The 17,851-nt window shown below is 40.3% G+C and overlaps 1 protein-coding gene and 1 long non-coding RNA gene across 5 annotated transcripts in view; one reads left to right on the top strand and one right to left on the bottom strand.

Moving 5' to 3' along the window:
* LOC128700496 (multiple epidermal growth factor-like domains protein 6) overlaps positions 1-17,851 on the top strand; it is a 434,002-nt gene that overhangs the window by 389,941 nt on the left and 26,210 nt on the right. For all 4 annotated transcript variants that reach the window (XM_070098931.1, XM_070098929.1, XM_070098930.1 and 1 more), the window contains 9 exons: positions 4,129-4,232; positions 6,022-6,194; positions 6,534-6,635; positions 7,159-7,314; positions 10,999-11,256; positions 13,137-13,277; positions 13,627-13,743; positions 13,898-14,026; positions 15,220-15,386. In XM_070098931.1, coding sequence (XP_069955032.1) covers positions 4,129-4,232; positions 6,022-6,194; positions 6,534-6,635; positions 7,159-7,314; positions 10,999-11,256; positions 13,137-13,277; positions 13,627-13,743; positions 13,898-14,026; positions 15,220-15,386 — 1,347 coding nt within the window. The remainder of the gene's footprint in view (positions 1-4,128; positions 4,233-6,021; positions 6,195-6,533; positions 6,636-7,158; positions 7,315-10,998; positions 11,257-13,136; positions 13,278-13,626; positions 13,744-13,897; positions 14,027-15,219; positions 15,387-17,851) is intronic.
* LOC138854641 (uncharacterized) overlaps positions 6,535-17,851 on the bottom strand; it is a 33,154-nt gene continuing 21,837 nt past the window's right edge. Inside the window, exon 3 of the long non-coding RNA XR_011393835.1 lies at positions 6,535-6,672. This is a non-coding gene — a long non-coding RNA (uncharacterized lncRNA). The remainder of the gene's footprint in view (positions 6,673-17,851) is intronic.

Raw genomic sequence — 17,851 nt, 5'->3', positions numbered from 1 at the left:
TTGAGTTATCGTTACCAAAAAATAGCTGAACTTTCTGGCTACACTCTGGTATAATTATTATCCTTGTACGATGTTTCTAAAAGGAATTACAGCCATTTATAACAGGCATGGTGACAGCGCCTTGCATCACATTGCGTAACAAGCGCTGACGCGGCATTGTTTACGTTTTTCCCCCCCGTGTTATTTTTATCGTTTTCTTATATCTTTATGTCTAATATAATACAAATTCACCATCTGACATTACCTTTGTAACTTGGTCATGATTATGACCAGATCTAGTTCATTACCGGTGGTCTGGTGGCTAAAGCTCCCGCTTCACACACGGAGGGCCCGGGTTCGATTCCCGGCGGGTGGAAATTCCGACACGTTTCCTTACACCTATTGTCCTGTTCACCTAGCAGCAAATAGGTACCTGGGTGTTAGTCGACTGGTGTGGGTCGCATCCTGGGGGACAAGATTAAGGACCCCAATGGAAATAAGTTAGACAGTCCTCGATGACGAACTGACTTTCTTGGGTTATCCTGGGTGGCTAACCCTCCGGGGTTAAAAATCCGAACGAAATCTTATCTTATCTTATCTTAACTTGCTCAGCTATCAAAACTTTGGAGTCCAGTCCCTGGACCAATTACGTACCTCTGTAATCTTTTGACTACCGCCCACAGGATGGGTATGGGGTGCATAATAAACATATTAAACTAACTAACTGACATCATGGCAGAGTGGGCGGAGATAATATGGTCAAGTAACCAATCAGGTACCCGGGGTATTTTGCATAAAATGGCCGACACCTCCAGCCAACAAAATACTCCATACCCACGCTAATATCAATTATAAGGCTTATTTATCTATCACAATTGATCTATTATGACATAATGCAATATAATAATAGCATATAAACATAAAAAGCACACCTTAAAAAATAATATATAGCATAATATGATGCCCGAGAGGAAAAAATTTCTATCGATATATTCCCTGAAAGTGAAGAAAGGGTCCGTTCTCTCATATGTAATGAGAGAAAACGGATTTACAATGGTTAACTGTAATAAACACTCGTAGGTCACGGAAAAAGTGTAAAATAAAGCGAATTTTTCGGGGAAAAAAAATATTTCCCGGGCACCTGGGGTGCTGCGCGCTTCGGCCTATATCTCAAAAGTAAGTTATTTACCTATTTAGGGGCAATCCATCTTTATTTATGATTGAATTTACTTGATTTTCACAACAAACATAGAAGAATGTTTGTTTTACAAGGTAAAGTGTTCCTTTCTGAACTATCCCAAATATTTTTAGATTTATGTGGGCAACAAGACCGACATCTTCCAATATGTCAAAAAAGTTATGAAACTTTATTTTTTTTAGCATGAAGATAAGGTTTATTTTAGAATTGGTACACGTACATTGATGGAATTAGAGGTGTTCTATCAGCAGCAAGTGCCAAAACCACTTTTCCAAGTACCACTGAGTACAGCTCCGCTGCCAAATGCAATTCCTCGTAAATTTTGCATATTTCATTTCCTTTTTGGCCGATATGTTTGAAACTTCAGCACAGGATACTCGATATAAGCTTCTAATAGTACACCAAAAATGAACGTAATCGGTTGAAAAATAAAGAAGTCGATATGTTACAATTCTGGCCTCCCTTTAGGTGCTTGTCCAGTGCCAGCTTGAAGACTGCCAGGGGTCTGTTGGTAATCCCCCTTATGTATGCTGGGAGGCAGTTGAACAGTCTCGGGCCCCTGACACTTATTGTATGGTCTCTTAACGTGCTAGTGACACCTCTGCTTTTCATTGGGGGGATGTTGCATCGTCTGCCAAGTTTTTTGCTTTCGTAGTGAGTGATTTTCGTGTGCAAGTTCGGTACTAGTCCCTCTAGGATTTTCCAGGTGTATATAATCATGTATCTCTCCCGCCTGCATTCCAGCGAATACAGGTTTAGGAACCTCAAGCGCTCCCAGTAATTGAGGTGTTTTATCTCCGTTATGCGCGCCGTGAAGGTTCTCTGTACATTTTCTAGGTCAGCAATTTCACCTGCCTTGAAAGGTGCTGTTAGTGTGCAGCAATATTCCAGCCTAGATAGAACAAGTGACCTGAAGAGTGTTATCATGGGCTTGGCCTCCCTAGTTTTGAAGGTTCTCATTATCCATCCTGTCATTTTTCTAGCAGATGCGATTGATACAATGTTATGGTCCTTGAAGGTGAGATCCTCCGACATGATCACTCCCAGGTCTTTGACGTTGGTGTTTCGCTCTATTTTGTGGCCAGAATTTGTTTTGTACTCTGATGAAGATTTAATTTCCTCGTGTTTACCATATCTGAGTAATTGAAATTTCTCATCGTTGAACTTCATATTGTTTTCTGCAGCCCACTGAAAGATTTGGTTGATGTCCGCCTGGAGCCTTGCAGTGTCTGCAATGGAGGACACTGTCATGCAGATTCGGGTGTCATCTGCAAAGGAAGACACGGTGCTGTGGCTGACATCCTTGTCTATGTCGGATATGAGGATGAGGAACAAGATGGGAGCAAGTACTGTGCCTTGTGGAACAGAGCTTTTCACCGTAGCTGCCTTGGACTTTACTCTGTTGACGACTACTCTCTGTGTTCTGTTAATGAGGAAATTATAGATCCATCGACCGACTTTTCCTGTTATTCCTTTAGCACGCATTTTGTGTGCTATTACGCTATTACACTTGTCGAAGGCTTTTGCAAAGTCTGTATATATTATATCTGCATTCTTTTTGTCTTCTAGTGCATCTAGGACCTTGTCATAGTGATCCAATAGTTGAGACAGACAGGAGCGACCTGTTCTAAACCCATGTTGCCCTGGGTTGTGTAACTGATGGGTTTCTAGATGGGTGGTGATCTTGCTTCTTAGGACCCTTTCAAAGATTTTCATGATATGGGATGTTAGTGCTATCGGTCTGTAGTTCTTTGCTGTTGCTTTACTGCCCCCTTTGTGGAGTGGGGCTATGTCTGTTGTTTTTAGTAACTGTGGGACGACCCCCGTGTCCATGCTCCCTCTCCATAGGATGGAAAAGGCTCGTGATAGGGGCTTTGTTGTGATAGAAACACAGGCCTTATCTCTAGGCTTTATTGAACATAGAATCTTCATAGTACTTCTGCAACAACAAAATATAATGACTAGTACATCTAATAACGGCTTCTACAGGGATGGTGATGTCTTGCATATGTCAAGAGAAAAGTTATAACTACAGGCCACATATTTAAACTCACCATGTAATCTGCATCACTAATATAGGGATAGTAGAAGAGAAGAGAATCACACACCATGTGTTGGCGCCCATGACACACACCAAACTGTTGTTGTTGTTAAGGGCCCCGAGAGGTGGTGCAGTATTATCCTGCTGCTGCTCCCCACAGAGCAGTATCACTACAGGCTTCTTGCAGTTCTTGATGAACACGGAGTTCCATGAGTCTGGCCCTGGGGCAGAGTGCATGGGCATGTCATTTATCGCCTGTTCGAAGTCATTTGGCGTCAGGATAACATCGGATAGGCTTGTGTTAACCAAATTCTGTGGCTCTCTCATAAAAAAATCATTTTGATCTTCGACTCTCAGTCTGGTTAGCGGCTTGCTAAAAACTGAGTCATATTGGGACTTGAGTAGCTCACTCATTTCCTTGCTGACATCTGTGTAGGACCCATCTTGTTTAAGTAGGGGCCCAATACTGGACGTTGTTCTCGACTTTGATTTGGCATAGGAGAAGAAATACTTTGGGTTTCTTTCGATTTCATTTATGGCTTTTAGTTCTTCCCGCGATTCCTGACTCCTATAAGATTCCTGTTGCCCTGTACATGTATATTTTTTGTAAGTTTTGACCTTCGTTTCTGTTGTATAGTCTGTCTTGTGGAACTTTCCTACATATTGTGTCCCCTCATATTTTAAATTAATCATGTGAATTTTTACTGCTTTATAGAACTGCACCTGACTTTAATTTTGCATTTTGTTGGTTGACTGCTCCTTGAATGCTAACCACTCTTTTTTTGCCTTTATATAGTTTTTATGCTTTTTTTTTTTGTCCTGGATTCTCTTTTGGCTTTTATGACTTTTTTTCTGTTTTGTATGACTATGCTTTTGCTAAATTGGTTCTTAATTGTATGACCTCCTCCAGGGTCCGGCATGTGAGTCTCGGTGTCCTGCTGGCAGGTTTGGCATAGACTGCAGTGAGACCTGCACTTGTCTCAATGGTGCTGCGTGCCACCACATCACCGGCAGGTGGGTACTGAAGACTGGATACTGGCCCCATTGGTCTAGTACTGGCTCAGGCCAGGGGACACTATCTGCAACAGGAGGGTATTGGTTCTGTCTGAAGCCAAGAGGCTCTGACCTCAACAGTAAGGTATTACCTGGTGAAAAAGACATGACTAAGTAAGTAAGTTAATTCAGGTATACACAAATACAGTTACATAGAATTATCATACATAGCAGCATGTGTGTCGAGAACCTAGGATAACCCAAAAAAGTCAGACACAGTGACTTATTTGTACAATGTCTTGCCCAACAATTGTGCTTTTTCAACTACCAGGAATTTCAAGCCCAATTGTTTGGTGAAATGTTGTACAAAGAAAGGACTTCTCTAAAGTTCTGTTAAACTATTTTTACAATCGGCAGCTTGCTGCAGTTTAGACCACGTGGGTACTAATACTTGCTGAAGCCAGGGAGGTGCTGATTACAACAGGAAGATATTCATATCGGCCACAGTTGTTAGGCACTAGGCCTTAGGAATTAGATGTCTAGGAAGGAGCATATATATACTTTACCAACTAGATATGGATTAAGCAAGGTAAATGTATAATGGGAATGGAATATGTGTACCCTCCCGGACAAATTCGTACTTGACCATACTGAGAAAAGTGGGTACAGAGCAAGGCATACATAATAGGTAGTAAATCAGGATGGATGTTTGAGCCAAGAAGATAGAGACTTTGGTTGATAGGAATTGGACCAGGCTGCAGGGTAGACTCAGTTGGGTACTTTTGTGGAAAATATTAGGCTATGGAGATGGGTAGCGAGTCAGGTTGGCATTAAGCAAGGCAAATGAAACCTAGGCCAAGAAGGTGAATATAGTAGAAGGAATATTACAGACCTAGTAGGGGACTGGGCAGTGACCTCTGAAACTGTCTTCAGGTTGTTGCTGGGGAAGGTACTTAGTAGAAGGGATGAGAAAGGAAGGAAAGTATGGGCAAACAGACGGGTTATTATGAACACAGATAATGTTAATGGCCTGTTGACCTGGTCGTTAATGGGTTTGCAGCAAAAATAAACACAGCAGCAGTATTTAACTTATATTTTCCTTCACCAAATGTTTGTATACAAATATGTACACTTTATACAAGAACAGAATATAAGTGTACCAGACAGTGATAGAGGCAAAGACAACAGCCTGAGAGAGAGAATTGTGCTTCAACCAGCTAGAGGCGAGTCTGGCAAATGTTGACCATAAGTGACACTACATCGTCTCAGCACTTGGCAGGCTTGTCTGTGATTGGTTAATGAACCAAGGTTCTGATTTAACGATGGGGTCCCTAAGATCGTTAAATCCTTAGCACCCGGTTTGCTGATTGGGAGGCAGCCTATATGGGAGAGTGTACATATGCCGAATAAATTGTAACATACTCATTGCATGCCACACGGGTACTGGTGGGTAACTAGTCAGCTAGGCAGATATTGCATTATGCAAGTGGGTACTAAGTCAGCTAGTTGGATACTGAGGCAGGTTTATTATTATTAAAACGTGTAGAAATAAGCAAGTCACTGGAAGCAACTACGAGGACAAGTAATGTGGATCAAGTCAATTTTAGGTAACATTTTGTTCAGGATAAAGCTTGCTCAAGTATCAATTCTCAGAACTGACAAAGCTATTACGTGAATGACGCATCCAAAATAGTCCTGCTCTGCATAACATGTCTTGACCTACACCCAGTAGCATTCATGCATTTTATGAAATTTGAGTATGGCATATTTGTTAAACTGTTACAAAACTTTAGTGTTGGTTTTCTTGCAGGTGCGAGTGCCTCCCAGGGTTCACAGGACACAGCTGTGAGCAGCCATGTCCTCTAGGACGCTATGGTCAGGACTGCCTACATATGTGTCACTGTGACAACAGCGGTGGCTGTGATCGCGTCACCGGAGAGTGTGCCTGTGCTCCAGGCTGGCGAGGACCTCAGTGCAAACTTCGTGAGCACAATTTGTAACTCACCGATATCTGTGAAAAATTCATTGTCACTTTGTAACTAATATTTAACATAGTCACGTTATTTAAGCACTAAATTCATAGAGTTCATATAACACCTGGTAAATGATAGGTAATCAGGTTTAATCTAATGATTGGGAGGGTAGCTGCAGGTATTTGGATCAAGAAAAGTTCAGCTCTTGATCCAAATAATTGTCCTCCAATATCTAACAATTGATACTTTTGCTTAATGATATTTTGGTTACATTCAACCAGGTGAAGGGGATAGAAAGATTAGTTATCGTGATACTGGCATGAGAATTTATCATAACTTTTATTCTTAGCATGTGAAGCTGGAGTCTATGGGTCTGGATGTGCCATGAACTGCAGTTGTGCCAATGGTGCCAAGTGTGACCACATCTCTGGTGCCTGCATGTGCCAACCAGGTACATCATTGTTTCTTTATACATCCTCTGCAGAAATCTGTAATGTTAATAACTTAGTACATTGAGAGATTGAGAAAACCATTGTCTGGATTCAGTAACACATGAGATAAAAGTGAAAAATAGACAAAACTTCAGACCATCATGAAATCCCATAGAAGGAAGCTTATAAGTATAAAAGGAATAAAAGTTATTTCTCCTGTTTTATTTATTCTATGGTGCTTTACAATGGTCCAGAGCAAACTGAAACATTATCCATCTCTCATTTCCAGCTTATTGGTTATTTAAGAAATGCTCTGATCATGGAAATGTGATTTATTATTCACTTTAGTGACTAAATCTACAAACAGTGAAGATGGTGAAAAAGATAGTTGCAGAGTTTATTGAGATGTTTTGTTAGTGAAACAAGCTTATTCGAGCCGAATATTTCAGTAAAGTGGCTCTCTCACTTGAAATCTGTGCCATTTGTCTCCTAGCCTAATACTGCATCATTTTTGCTGTTATAGAGGCCTCCTTTGTATCTCAGGCTGGCGTGGCACCTTCTGCTCTCGGCCCTGCCCTGATGGATTCTGGGGGCCAGACTGTCGTCATCACTGTGGTTGTGGCACTGGTGCTGCCTGCGACCCAACCACAGGGGCCTGCATCTGTCCTCCAGGCAAACATGGACAACACTGTTCCAAGAGTGAGTACCACTGCTGTGTCTCAACAGTATAACTTGATATAAATTACTATTTGCAACCTGTACCCAGGGGCAGATCTACTGTGAAAATAATGAAGCTTAAGCTTCATTGCTCCTAATCCTGGAGGAGCCCCAGAAGCCACTTTAGTCCACATTGCTTTAAAATTTTGGGTCTACTGTATGAGAAGGGGTTGCGAATGGGCCCCCATAACAGTTCAAGCTTTAGGGGCCCAAAAATGTAGGTCTGGCACTGCACGTACCACCATATGATCAGTTACTGTTGTTCTTATATTCATAAAGTACTAAACATGTATTGGTTTGGTCCAAGGAAGGGGAGGGTTGCTTCACTTTCTTGGTCTAATTATTGTATCAGGATGTAAAGGTGTGGCATATTTGTACCTGGTACTAGACCTATCTATATACCTGCATACAGAATGCCTCATTCCCAAGTTGCTGTCGCAGAAGAATTGATCAATCAAATGCTCGATGATGGAGTTATTGCACCTAGTAATTCACCCTGGAATGTGCCCTTAATCCTAGTGCCTAAGAAGGACGGTACTTGGCGCCCGGTGATTGACTTTAGGAAGTTAAATGCGAAAACTATTCCAGATCGCTTCCCACTTCCTGTACTTGGTGATCTTTTACGTAACATCGGAGATAACAAAGTCTTCTCGACCCTGGACTTGTTACAAGGGTTTTGGCAAGTCCCTCTTCACGAGGACAGCCAAGAGTTAACTGCATTCTCCACTCCCACAGGTCATTATCACTTCCTTCGAATGGCTTTTGGATTACGATCCTCCCCTATCACATTCTCTAGACTCATGACCAATATCTTTAGAGGTCTCATGGGTAAAGCGTTTATGGTGTACTTAGATGACGTAATCGTCGTGTCCGAAGATGTGGATACACATCTGAAAAGACTTGATATAGTACTTGGTAAGCTTGAAGAAGCCAATTTAAAGATCAAACTGTCTAAATGTCAATTTTTCAGATCAGAAATTAAGTTTCTTGGTCACGTAGTCACTCCTAGAGGGGTTACGACTGATCAAAGTAAAGTAAGGGCAGTACTAAATTTTCCATCCCCCAAAACTGCTGATGCTGTAAGATCCTTTGTGGGTCTAGCAGGTTTCTATAGATCTTTCATTGCTAATTTTTCTTTAATAGCAGCTCCTCTAACTGAATTGCTTAAGAAAGATGCTTCTTTCGTTTGGACCTTCCGTCAAGAAAGAGCATTCCAGACACTAAAAGAAAAGCTGATGTCCGCTCCCATTTTGAAATTCCCAGATTTTTCTAACCCCTTCTATCTGACAACTGATGCTAGTTCAATTGGCATAGGTGCCGTACTAGCTCACAAGACTGATGGCAAGTACAACGCAGTTGCATTTGCTAGTAGAGTCCTTACGAAGGCTGAACGTAATTATACAGTAATGGAGCAAGAAGCTTTAGCAATAGTATGGTCTTTAACCCTTTGACTGTTTACGCTGTATAAATGTCTTACGAGCCACTGTTTCTGACGTATATATACTCAATAATTCTAGCGGCTTCAAATCAAGCGGGAGAAAGCTGTGAGAGAAAGGGTCTGTGTGGTCAGTGTGCACCACATAAAAAAAATCCTGCAGCACACAGTGCGTAATGAGAAAAAAAAAAAAACTGATCGTTTTTTTTGGATTAAAGCGCCTACTTTGAGGTGTATTTTCGTATAGTATTTATCGTTGTATTCACGTTTTCATGGTCTTAGGTGATAAAATGAAAACATATTACAGAAACAGAGATGATTTTCATTACTTTGACGATGAAAACAACCTTGAAACTGAGCTCAAAGTAGCAGAAATGTTCGATTTTTACCAAAGTTCAGGAGTAAACAAATCATACCACACGTCCAATACACGTCAACTGGGGAGTCTAATTTTCTTTCACTAGTGCACTGATATTATTTATACCATTTTTACAATAATGCAGTTGTCTGCATAACAGTAAATTTTGTATTTTTTTGTATGAATAAAAAATCAAAATAGAAAGCAATAATAATTTAAGAGGGGCCTAGAGATGTGACGAATGAACAGAGGATATGTTATTTTAGTGCCAAGAATGTCTGCCTTGTTTATTCTGGACCCTATTTTGAAATTGGCATCTTTTTTAATTTGCGTGAAATTGGCCAAATTGCCAATTTCTGACCACTATATTGGGTAGTTCAAATTGGTAAATGGGCGATTTCTTGTACTCAGCTGATATATAAAATGGAGTTCTAAATAAATAGCTATGAATTTGGTCAACTGGAACAACGGAATTGGCTGAAAACAGGGCTCAAAGTCGGCGAAATCGCCGATACGCATATGTTGCCGCGATCGCTAACTTCGCAGGAGCGTAATTCCCTGAGTTTTCGACCAAATTTCAAACTTTTGGTGTCATTACCATCGGGAAAAGATTCTCTATCATTTCATAAGAAAAAATAATTTTTTTTTTTCAAAAATTATCGACATAGAATGACAGTTTCAGAAAGGGGAATGCGACAGTCAAAGGGTTAAAGCACTTCCAAGACATTATTTACCAGTACCCTGTTCATGTCTCGACAGACCAAGCACCTCTGATACCTTTGTTCCAGAACGAACAACCTACTGGAAGGTTAGCCAGATGGACCATGACTATCCAAGAGTTCAATCCCACTTTTGAACATTTACCTGGCAAGTCGAACGTAGTCGCAGATGCTTTATCGCTACACATTAGTATAGTAACCACAGACTCTCCATATACTGCCGAGGATGCAAAGAATGCCCAAAGAACAGATCCCATGTGGTCTGGTGTGATTCGATTCCTGCTCCAGGAAGATCTTATTCTGACTGTGAAGCCACCAGCACCCATTAGTGACTTTGTAATGAGCCAAGAATTACTGTATCGAATAGTCGAGTTGAGTACTCCTAGCAGAAGAGTTAGTAATTCCACAGTCACTAGTGAATGTAGCTGTATCTTTTGTAGATACTTGTTCAGATTGTCCTCAGTCAAGGCATGTGTTAGCCATCGCAGAAGAATTCGATCCACCCAAAGATGATAACCATTCTGCATACGTGTGCACCAGATTTGCCTTTGCTGTTAATTTCACCTTGTATATATATTTATTCTTCCTCAGAATCCGTAGAGGGCATGAACACAGATTGATCGATCAATTCCATCCATTAGCTCTGTTACATATGTCTTTGTTATTGAATAGAATCAGCCCAGAACCACCTGCCTGTTCAGCTTATAGAATAGTAGTGTATGTCGAGACGACATACGTAACATGACCGAGCTGTCAGCATAGTTGCTGATCCCCTTACATGTGTTGTATAGCTTAGCTGAGTATCATAGTACCATCCATGTGTTTTATATAGATGATCTCTACTAGGCCTAGTGACTGTATGACGTCATGGGATGCGGCATGAGTGAGTGGGATGCGCTACCTCGCTCTCAGTCCACGCTTAGACATACCAGGCAGCTACACGGCAGGTTGCCCTTCCCTTACCACAGTCTGACAATATATAGTGTTACCATCCACAAGTGTGTTTATTTTCAACCATCATATCTCCTTTCGAACCCCTCACGACAACCGTGAAGCCTAGTCATGGACCAGGCAGTGCAGATGTTGACCCCCGGAACACACTCCAGGTATGGAACCTTTCTTGTAGAAGTGTGATATCTTGCTCTTCCTTGCAGCTTGCTCGAGTGACCGCTGGGGCAGCGACTGTCAGAATGTATGTTTGTGCCACAATGGTGGCACCTGTGACCGTGTGACTGGCGCCTGTGTCTGCCCCCCGGGATACACCGGTGCCACATGCCAGGACAGATGCCCTAAAGGAAGTTACGGCAGTGGGTGTCAGCACACCTGCCTCTGCCAACATGGAGCTAACTGTCAGCATGACACTGGGAGTTGCATCTGCCCACCTGGCTTCACCGGCACCTACTGTGAGACAGGTCTGGTTTTTACTATTACAATGATGTACACAGCCGCCAAGTATACATGAATAAAACGTGTACAACAGTTTATTATCTTCGTTTTTGAGACATTTCATCTATTATTATAATCAAAACCAAGCGCTAAACATACAATAGCCATACAGTGCTGGTCTCGCCTACTAAATACCTCCAATTTTAAAAACCAAGTACAGTGGACCCCCGCATAACGATTACCTCCGAATGCGACCAATTATGTAAGTGTATTTATGTAAGTGCATTTGTACGTGTATGTTTGGGGGTCTGAAATGGACTAATCTACTTCACAATATTCCTTATGGGAACAAATTCGGTCAGTACTGGCACCTGAACATACTTCTGGAGTGAAAAAATATCGTTAACCGGGGATCCACTGTATTTTCATCCTTATGTACTAGTAATCATAATTTTGTTTTAAGGCTGCCCAAAATGCATTGTATAATAAGGGGCCTTCTGTACTCCACCTTACAGAAAGTTTGTTTTCTCAGTAGGATTCTTCAGTCAAAACACAGGAGACAACAGTAGTGGAGATGCAGATATGAGGTTATCAGTCCCTCAGCCAAGGGAAAATAAATGCTGCGGGACTGACCACCTCATATCTACATTTCCACTACTTCTGTGGACTCCTTTGTATTTTGACAGAATTATTATTGTTATAATCAAAAGGAAGTGCTAAACCATTTTGACTGAAGATTCCTGCTGAGCAGACAAAACTATTCAACAAACTACTGTACATGTGTCTTGTTCATCTATGCTGTTATATTTATGAAAAAGCACTAAACCTTTAAGAGCTTTACAGTATGGAAAAGGAGGGTAACTAAGATTCCTTCGTTACTTCATAAAATAAAAAATAATTAGGTAGTAGGTTGGTAGATAGCAACCACCCAGGGAGGTACTACCGTCCTGCCAAGTGAGCGTAAAACGAAAGCCTGTAATTGTTTTACATGACAGGATTGCTGGTGTCTTTTCTGTCTTATAAATATGCAAGATTACAGGTACGTCTTGCTACTTCTACTTACACTTAAGTCACATTAAACATACATGTACAAACATATATACACACACCCCTCTGGATTTTCTTCTATTTTCTTTCTAGTTCTTGTTCTTGTTTATTTCCTCTTATCACCATGGGGAAGTGGAACAGAATTTTTCCTCCGTAAGCCATGCGTGTTGTAAGAGGCGACTAAAATGCCAGGAGCGAGGGGCTAGTAACCCCTTTTCCTGTATATATTACTAAATGTAAAAGGAGAAACTCATTTTTCCTTTTGGGCCACCCCGCCTCGGTGGGATACGGCTGGTGTGTTAAAAGAAAAAAAATAGAAATAAGCAAATGCTGTTTTGGCCTGTCCTGGATCATTAGTAGTTTTATTATTTTCACAGAGAAGTACTAAACTTTCAGAAATCTTAATGGCTGGGAAATGAGAGGTAATCAAGTTTAAGGAAGTAGAGTGAGCTCCAGTTCCTTGGATCAAGATTCCATCAGTACTACAGAACCTCTCTTCTGGGGTTGGACTATTACCAAGATGAAGGGTAATGATGATCCTGGACAAACCAAAACACTGTTCAGTTTTAATTTACAATTTTTTTGGAGCAGTTGTGAATTGTTCCAGTTATGGTAATGTGGCATTTAACCTATTTTTTTTGTTTAGCTCTTTGCTGAGGATTAGAAGTACTGAGGAGTTGTAGCTCATTATTATTACAATCAAAACTAAGTGCTAAACCCATAAGGGTCAGTGCTGCAGGTTGCACCTCAGTTCGTTGCCCTTCGCTTCCGAAACAGAATCTCTGCTCTCTCTACTAGGCTTTCCTTCTTTATTAGGTAATAATTTGTGATTTGTGCAAGAAATATTGTTGTTCCTCAGGTTGTGACCTGGGCAGGTATGGTCCCGGGTGTGCGCTGGAATGTCATTGTCAGCACGGAGGCCATTGTGACCCTGTCACTGGTGCTTGTAAGTGTACTCCAGGCTGGCGAGGTCAAGACTGCCACAAACCCTGCCACAAAGGTCAGTATCTAGCTCCATAATCAACATTATTGAGGTCAGTTTATGACCCACACAACTATATTTGTAGTCATGCACTTTGTAGTGTCATATTTTGTCAATGGGATACCAATACAATATCTCATATCAATGGCCAATTAATGAAACTGACATTTGAACACAGAAATTAATTAACTTGGTCCTGTCAATTGTTTAGTACTGAATTCAAAGTTAAAGGCAAGTCTTCCATGCTTTTATGTCTTTACTCAGTGAAATAAGTAATTTAGAATTCATCATCTATAGAAAGAAGAATAATATGTATGTATTAATATGTGCATTGTTATTTAAATCTTGATGAAGCTGTGTCCCACAGGGTTCTGGGGAGATGGATGTGAGCAGACATGTGATTGTGAACATGGCACTCACTGTCATCCTATCACTGGGGAGTGCCGATGTCCTCCTGGTTTTACCGGCGACAGATGCCAATTTAGTAAATATTAATAGCTCCTTATTCATTCCTTAAGTCATCATTTAAATTATAAAAAGAAAAATATTTTGAGTTTAAATTGAGGTAATTAAGAGTAATTCTGTCGATATTTGACAGTCCTCATTTTCAAAATGGGTTTTAATTCCTTCACTTGCAGTCTGTCCCTTTGGATTCTTTGGTGATAAGTGTGACGAGAGTTGCAAGTGTGAGGGAGACCAGCCATGTGACCACGTAACTGGTGCCTGCACCTGCCCCCCAGGCCGTCATGGGCACCAGTGCCACGAGTGTCAGTATCTCACCCTGTTTCCAGAATTTCATTTTCTTGCAACAGCTTGTAATGAGTCTCAAGCAATGATCCAGTTTCTAATCATTATTTTAATAGGGAGGTGCTAACCCCATAAGGGTCAGATAGCTCCTGGGAAATGGGAAGTACTTAGGTTTGATCCAAAAAAAAGGGGGCGAGTAGAAAAAGATACTTGCATACAGTTCAGGGCATTTAGTAAAGTAAACATTTCACCACAAGTGTGTGCTAAAGATGAAATATGTGAAGATCAGAGACCAGTGAGGGTTAGGAGTATGCAAGAGGCAGAGTCAGTAAGGGTAGTGGGGAGCACTATAAAGCAGTTGATGACAAAGTCAGAGGGAGTCTGCATTGAAGGTGAGGAGTGTATATAGTGGTGGGAGAGAGAGACTTTTCTTTACTGATGAAGCCACTTGTGTCAAAGAGTTTTTATTAATTGTCTTAGACTCTACATAAGCGTCCTTTTCAACATCATGGTATCACCATACCATTCACTTTCAAGGGAAGTGTAGCTCCAGTTCCTTAGATAAAGATTCCATAAACATCAAAGTACTTCCTTGAATTGTCTTGTCAACAATAAGGTGTTTAAATATTCTGCATTTGCATCTCTGCTAGTCTTGTCAAGATCACATGAATTTTAATCAAGAGATGGCAAGAGTATTTTATCAAAACAGACATCAGAAGATTATCATTATTATATTCATGGAAGAAATGCAAAATTTGTAGGGTTCATTCAGCACTCGGGCAAATGGGAAGCAGTCAAATTTCATCCAAGAAAATGGAGAGCAGGTCCAATTGTTGGATCAAGAATCCCTAATACATATCAAGGAATGCTCCTTGAGGGAAACATCACTAATTACTACCATATTATAAATGGTATAAAATATGACAAGATGATAAGACACATTATTAACAGTTATGTATTGCTTATGATTGCATGTGCAGCAATCTTATTTAGTTGAATACAGGCAATTATAACACTGGAGACCGTAGAAGAAATGGAGATAAATTTAAGGTGGTCAGTCCCTTGGTCTTAGACAGTGGTCAATTCCTCACCTGTATTCGACTTAAGAAGCCTGCTAACAGGTGAAACATTTCAACAATAAAGGTTACTGTCACATACGTCTTACTCATCATTAGATACATTGCTGAATGAGTGAACATCTCTTACTCTACAGATTGTGCTGATGGGCGATGGGGGAAGGAGTGCCTCCATGAGTGTCAGTGTGCCAGATCTTCCCTCTGTGACCCTGTCAGTGGAGAGTGCTTCTGCCCTGCAGGTCTTCGTGGCCGCAACTGTCGAAGAGGTTGTCCACGGGGCAGATATGGTGTAGACTGTAACCAGGTGAGCAAAGGGTCTGATTCCTATACACCAACACACTAACAGGAAGAACATGGTGTCACATTCTATGTGGTAGCCCTTCAAAGGGATGGGGGGAGGGTGCCTTGATGCTGGTGAAGTGTGCTTCATCTAAGGGAATTGCAGTCAACCCTTCTCTTCCTTTGGTCAAACATAATTACCAATAAGATCATACAATCTGAGGAAATGCTGTGCATATTACAGGTGTTGAAATTATTGTGCATGTTTATACATTAATTTGTAAGTTATTATCAATTAAATCTGATCAAAGGAAGGAGAAGTTTGCTTCAGGTTTTTTTTTTATCAAGAACTTTAATGGTATCAAGCCCCTCTAAGCCTCCTTTTCATTATATTAGTGATAATTTTCTAGTTGTGCAATTAGTATTGCTTTTGTATTTTATAAGTTCATATGAGGTGCTAAATCCTTGCTAATTATTCAGTTTAGACTTAATGTGTAATATACATCATTCAGACAGTGTTTTGTTTAAAGGTTATGTTATTAAAGTGATGTTTCATAACTTCACTTAAGACTAACCAAAACCCACTCTTATGAGAAGAACCTCATTATGATGTTTTATCCATCCTGAATTATTGTCTGATAGTTCAGGATGGAGCAAAACATCATTATAAAGTTCCTCACATAAAAGTGAGTTCTTGGTGATTTGTTCCACCCAGGTTATTGTAACTTTTTAGATTTCACCTAAAGCTTAAAAGAAACCATTATAAGTAAAGAACTAATACAGAGCTCTGTATACAGTGAAACCTTGGCTTTCAAATCTAATTCACTCCAGATGTCGATTTGACAACCAAAGCAATTTTTTCCATAAAGAATAATGCAAATAGAATTAATCCGTTCCAGATCCCAAATGACAATATAATAATATATTAATAATGTATTACATAAAACAATGTATAAAAAAATGTTCTGTGGTCCTCCACATCATCTTCAGTCACCTCTAGGCCCAAGGTCTTCCCCAGGGACACAACATTCTCTACTGGCTTCAGGCTCATCTTCAAAGCCTTCAAAATTCCTGGCTGCCACAAAGTCAGGCCACAATTTCTTCCATGTTGACTGCATGATCCTGGAATACATATTCCCCCAGGCTTTGTGTATAAGCCTCAAGTAGGTGAGGATATTGAAATGATCCTTCCAGAACTCCCTGAGGGTTAAATTTGTTTCTGAAGTGACTTCAAAGCACCTTTCAAAAAGTGCTTTGGTGTAGTTTCTTGAAGTTAGAAATGACCTGCTAGTCCATGGGCTGGATGAGAGGAATGGTGTTGGGAGGCAAGAACTTCACAGTTATAAAACTGAACTCCAGCAACTTGTTTTCCAAGCTTGGAGGGTGAGCAGGAGCATTATCCATAAGTAAAAGGACTCTGAGTGGCAATTTTTTAATGAAGTACTTTTTGGCAGTGGGAGCAAAGACCTCATGAACCCACTCAATAAAAAATTGTCTTGTTACCAAGCTTTCGTGTTGGCCCTCCACATTACAGCCAATTTGTTTTTCATGACAGTGTTCTTAAAAACTCGTGGATTTTCAGAATGATAAACAAGTAAGGGCTTCAATTTCAAGTTCCCCAATTTCAAGTCCAGTGTGCATTCTGTGAGCACATGACATGAACTGCTTTGTCCTGTTCTGTACACGTGAAAATTTGTCTGTCGACAACCAAGAGTACATGTGAAAACCAGGAAATTTTTTCTCAAACACCTCATTCAAAAACCAATTTATTTGACAAGTAATGCAATCAACAACTAAGGTTGCACTGTACTTACTCAAAAGTAAACATGTATTTAAATATTAATACAAGCACTCCTCACTTAATGACCGAGTTCTGTACCTACGAGTAGGTCGGTAAGCGAGGAGCTGCCCCTTACCAATATTTCAAGCACACTGTACTGGTAGGGGTTTGTGCCGACCATCTTTAGATATTATTTTAACATCACCTGCACCATTTATAACATTTTTAGTATATTAACCCCTTCAGGGTTCAAGGCCCAAATCTGAAGTGGTGCCAGTGTCCAAGAATTTAAAAAAAAAAATTTGTTATTTTTTCTTATGAAATGGTAGAGAATCTTTTTGTGAAGGTAATAAAACAAAAAGTACGAAATTTGATGGAAAATTGACGAAATTATGCTCTCGCGAATTTTGATGTGCCAGCGATATTTACGAATCAGCGATTTTGCCGACTTTGACTCCCATTTTAGGCCAATTACATTATTCCAGTCAACCAAATTCTTAGCTATTTCACTAGTATTACTTCTATTCTATCGATTGAGCACAAGAAATCGCCAAGTCAACTGTTTCAACTACAAATTAAAGTGATTGGAAATTGTTAATTTGGCCAATTTAACACAAAGTTCAAAATATTCCAATTTCAAAATAGGGTCCAGGATAAACAATGTAGGTATTCCTGGAACTAAACTAACATTTCCTCTGTTCATTAGTTAT

The sequence above is a fragment of the Cherax quadricarinatus genome, chromosome 65 (assembly GCF_038502225.1).
Source record: "Cherax quadricarinatus isolate ZL_2023a chromosome 65, ASM3850222v1, whole genome shotgun sequence".
NCBI lineage: Eukaryota > Metazoa > Arthropoda > Malacostraca > Decapoda > Parastacidae > Cherax > Cherax quadricarinatus.
This window is presented reverse-complemented; position numbering and strand designations above follow the sequence as displayed.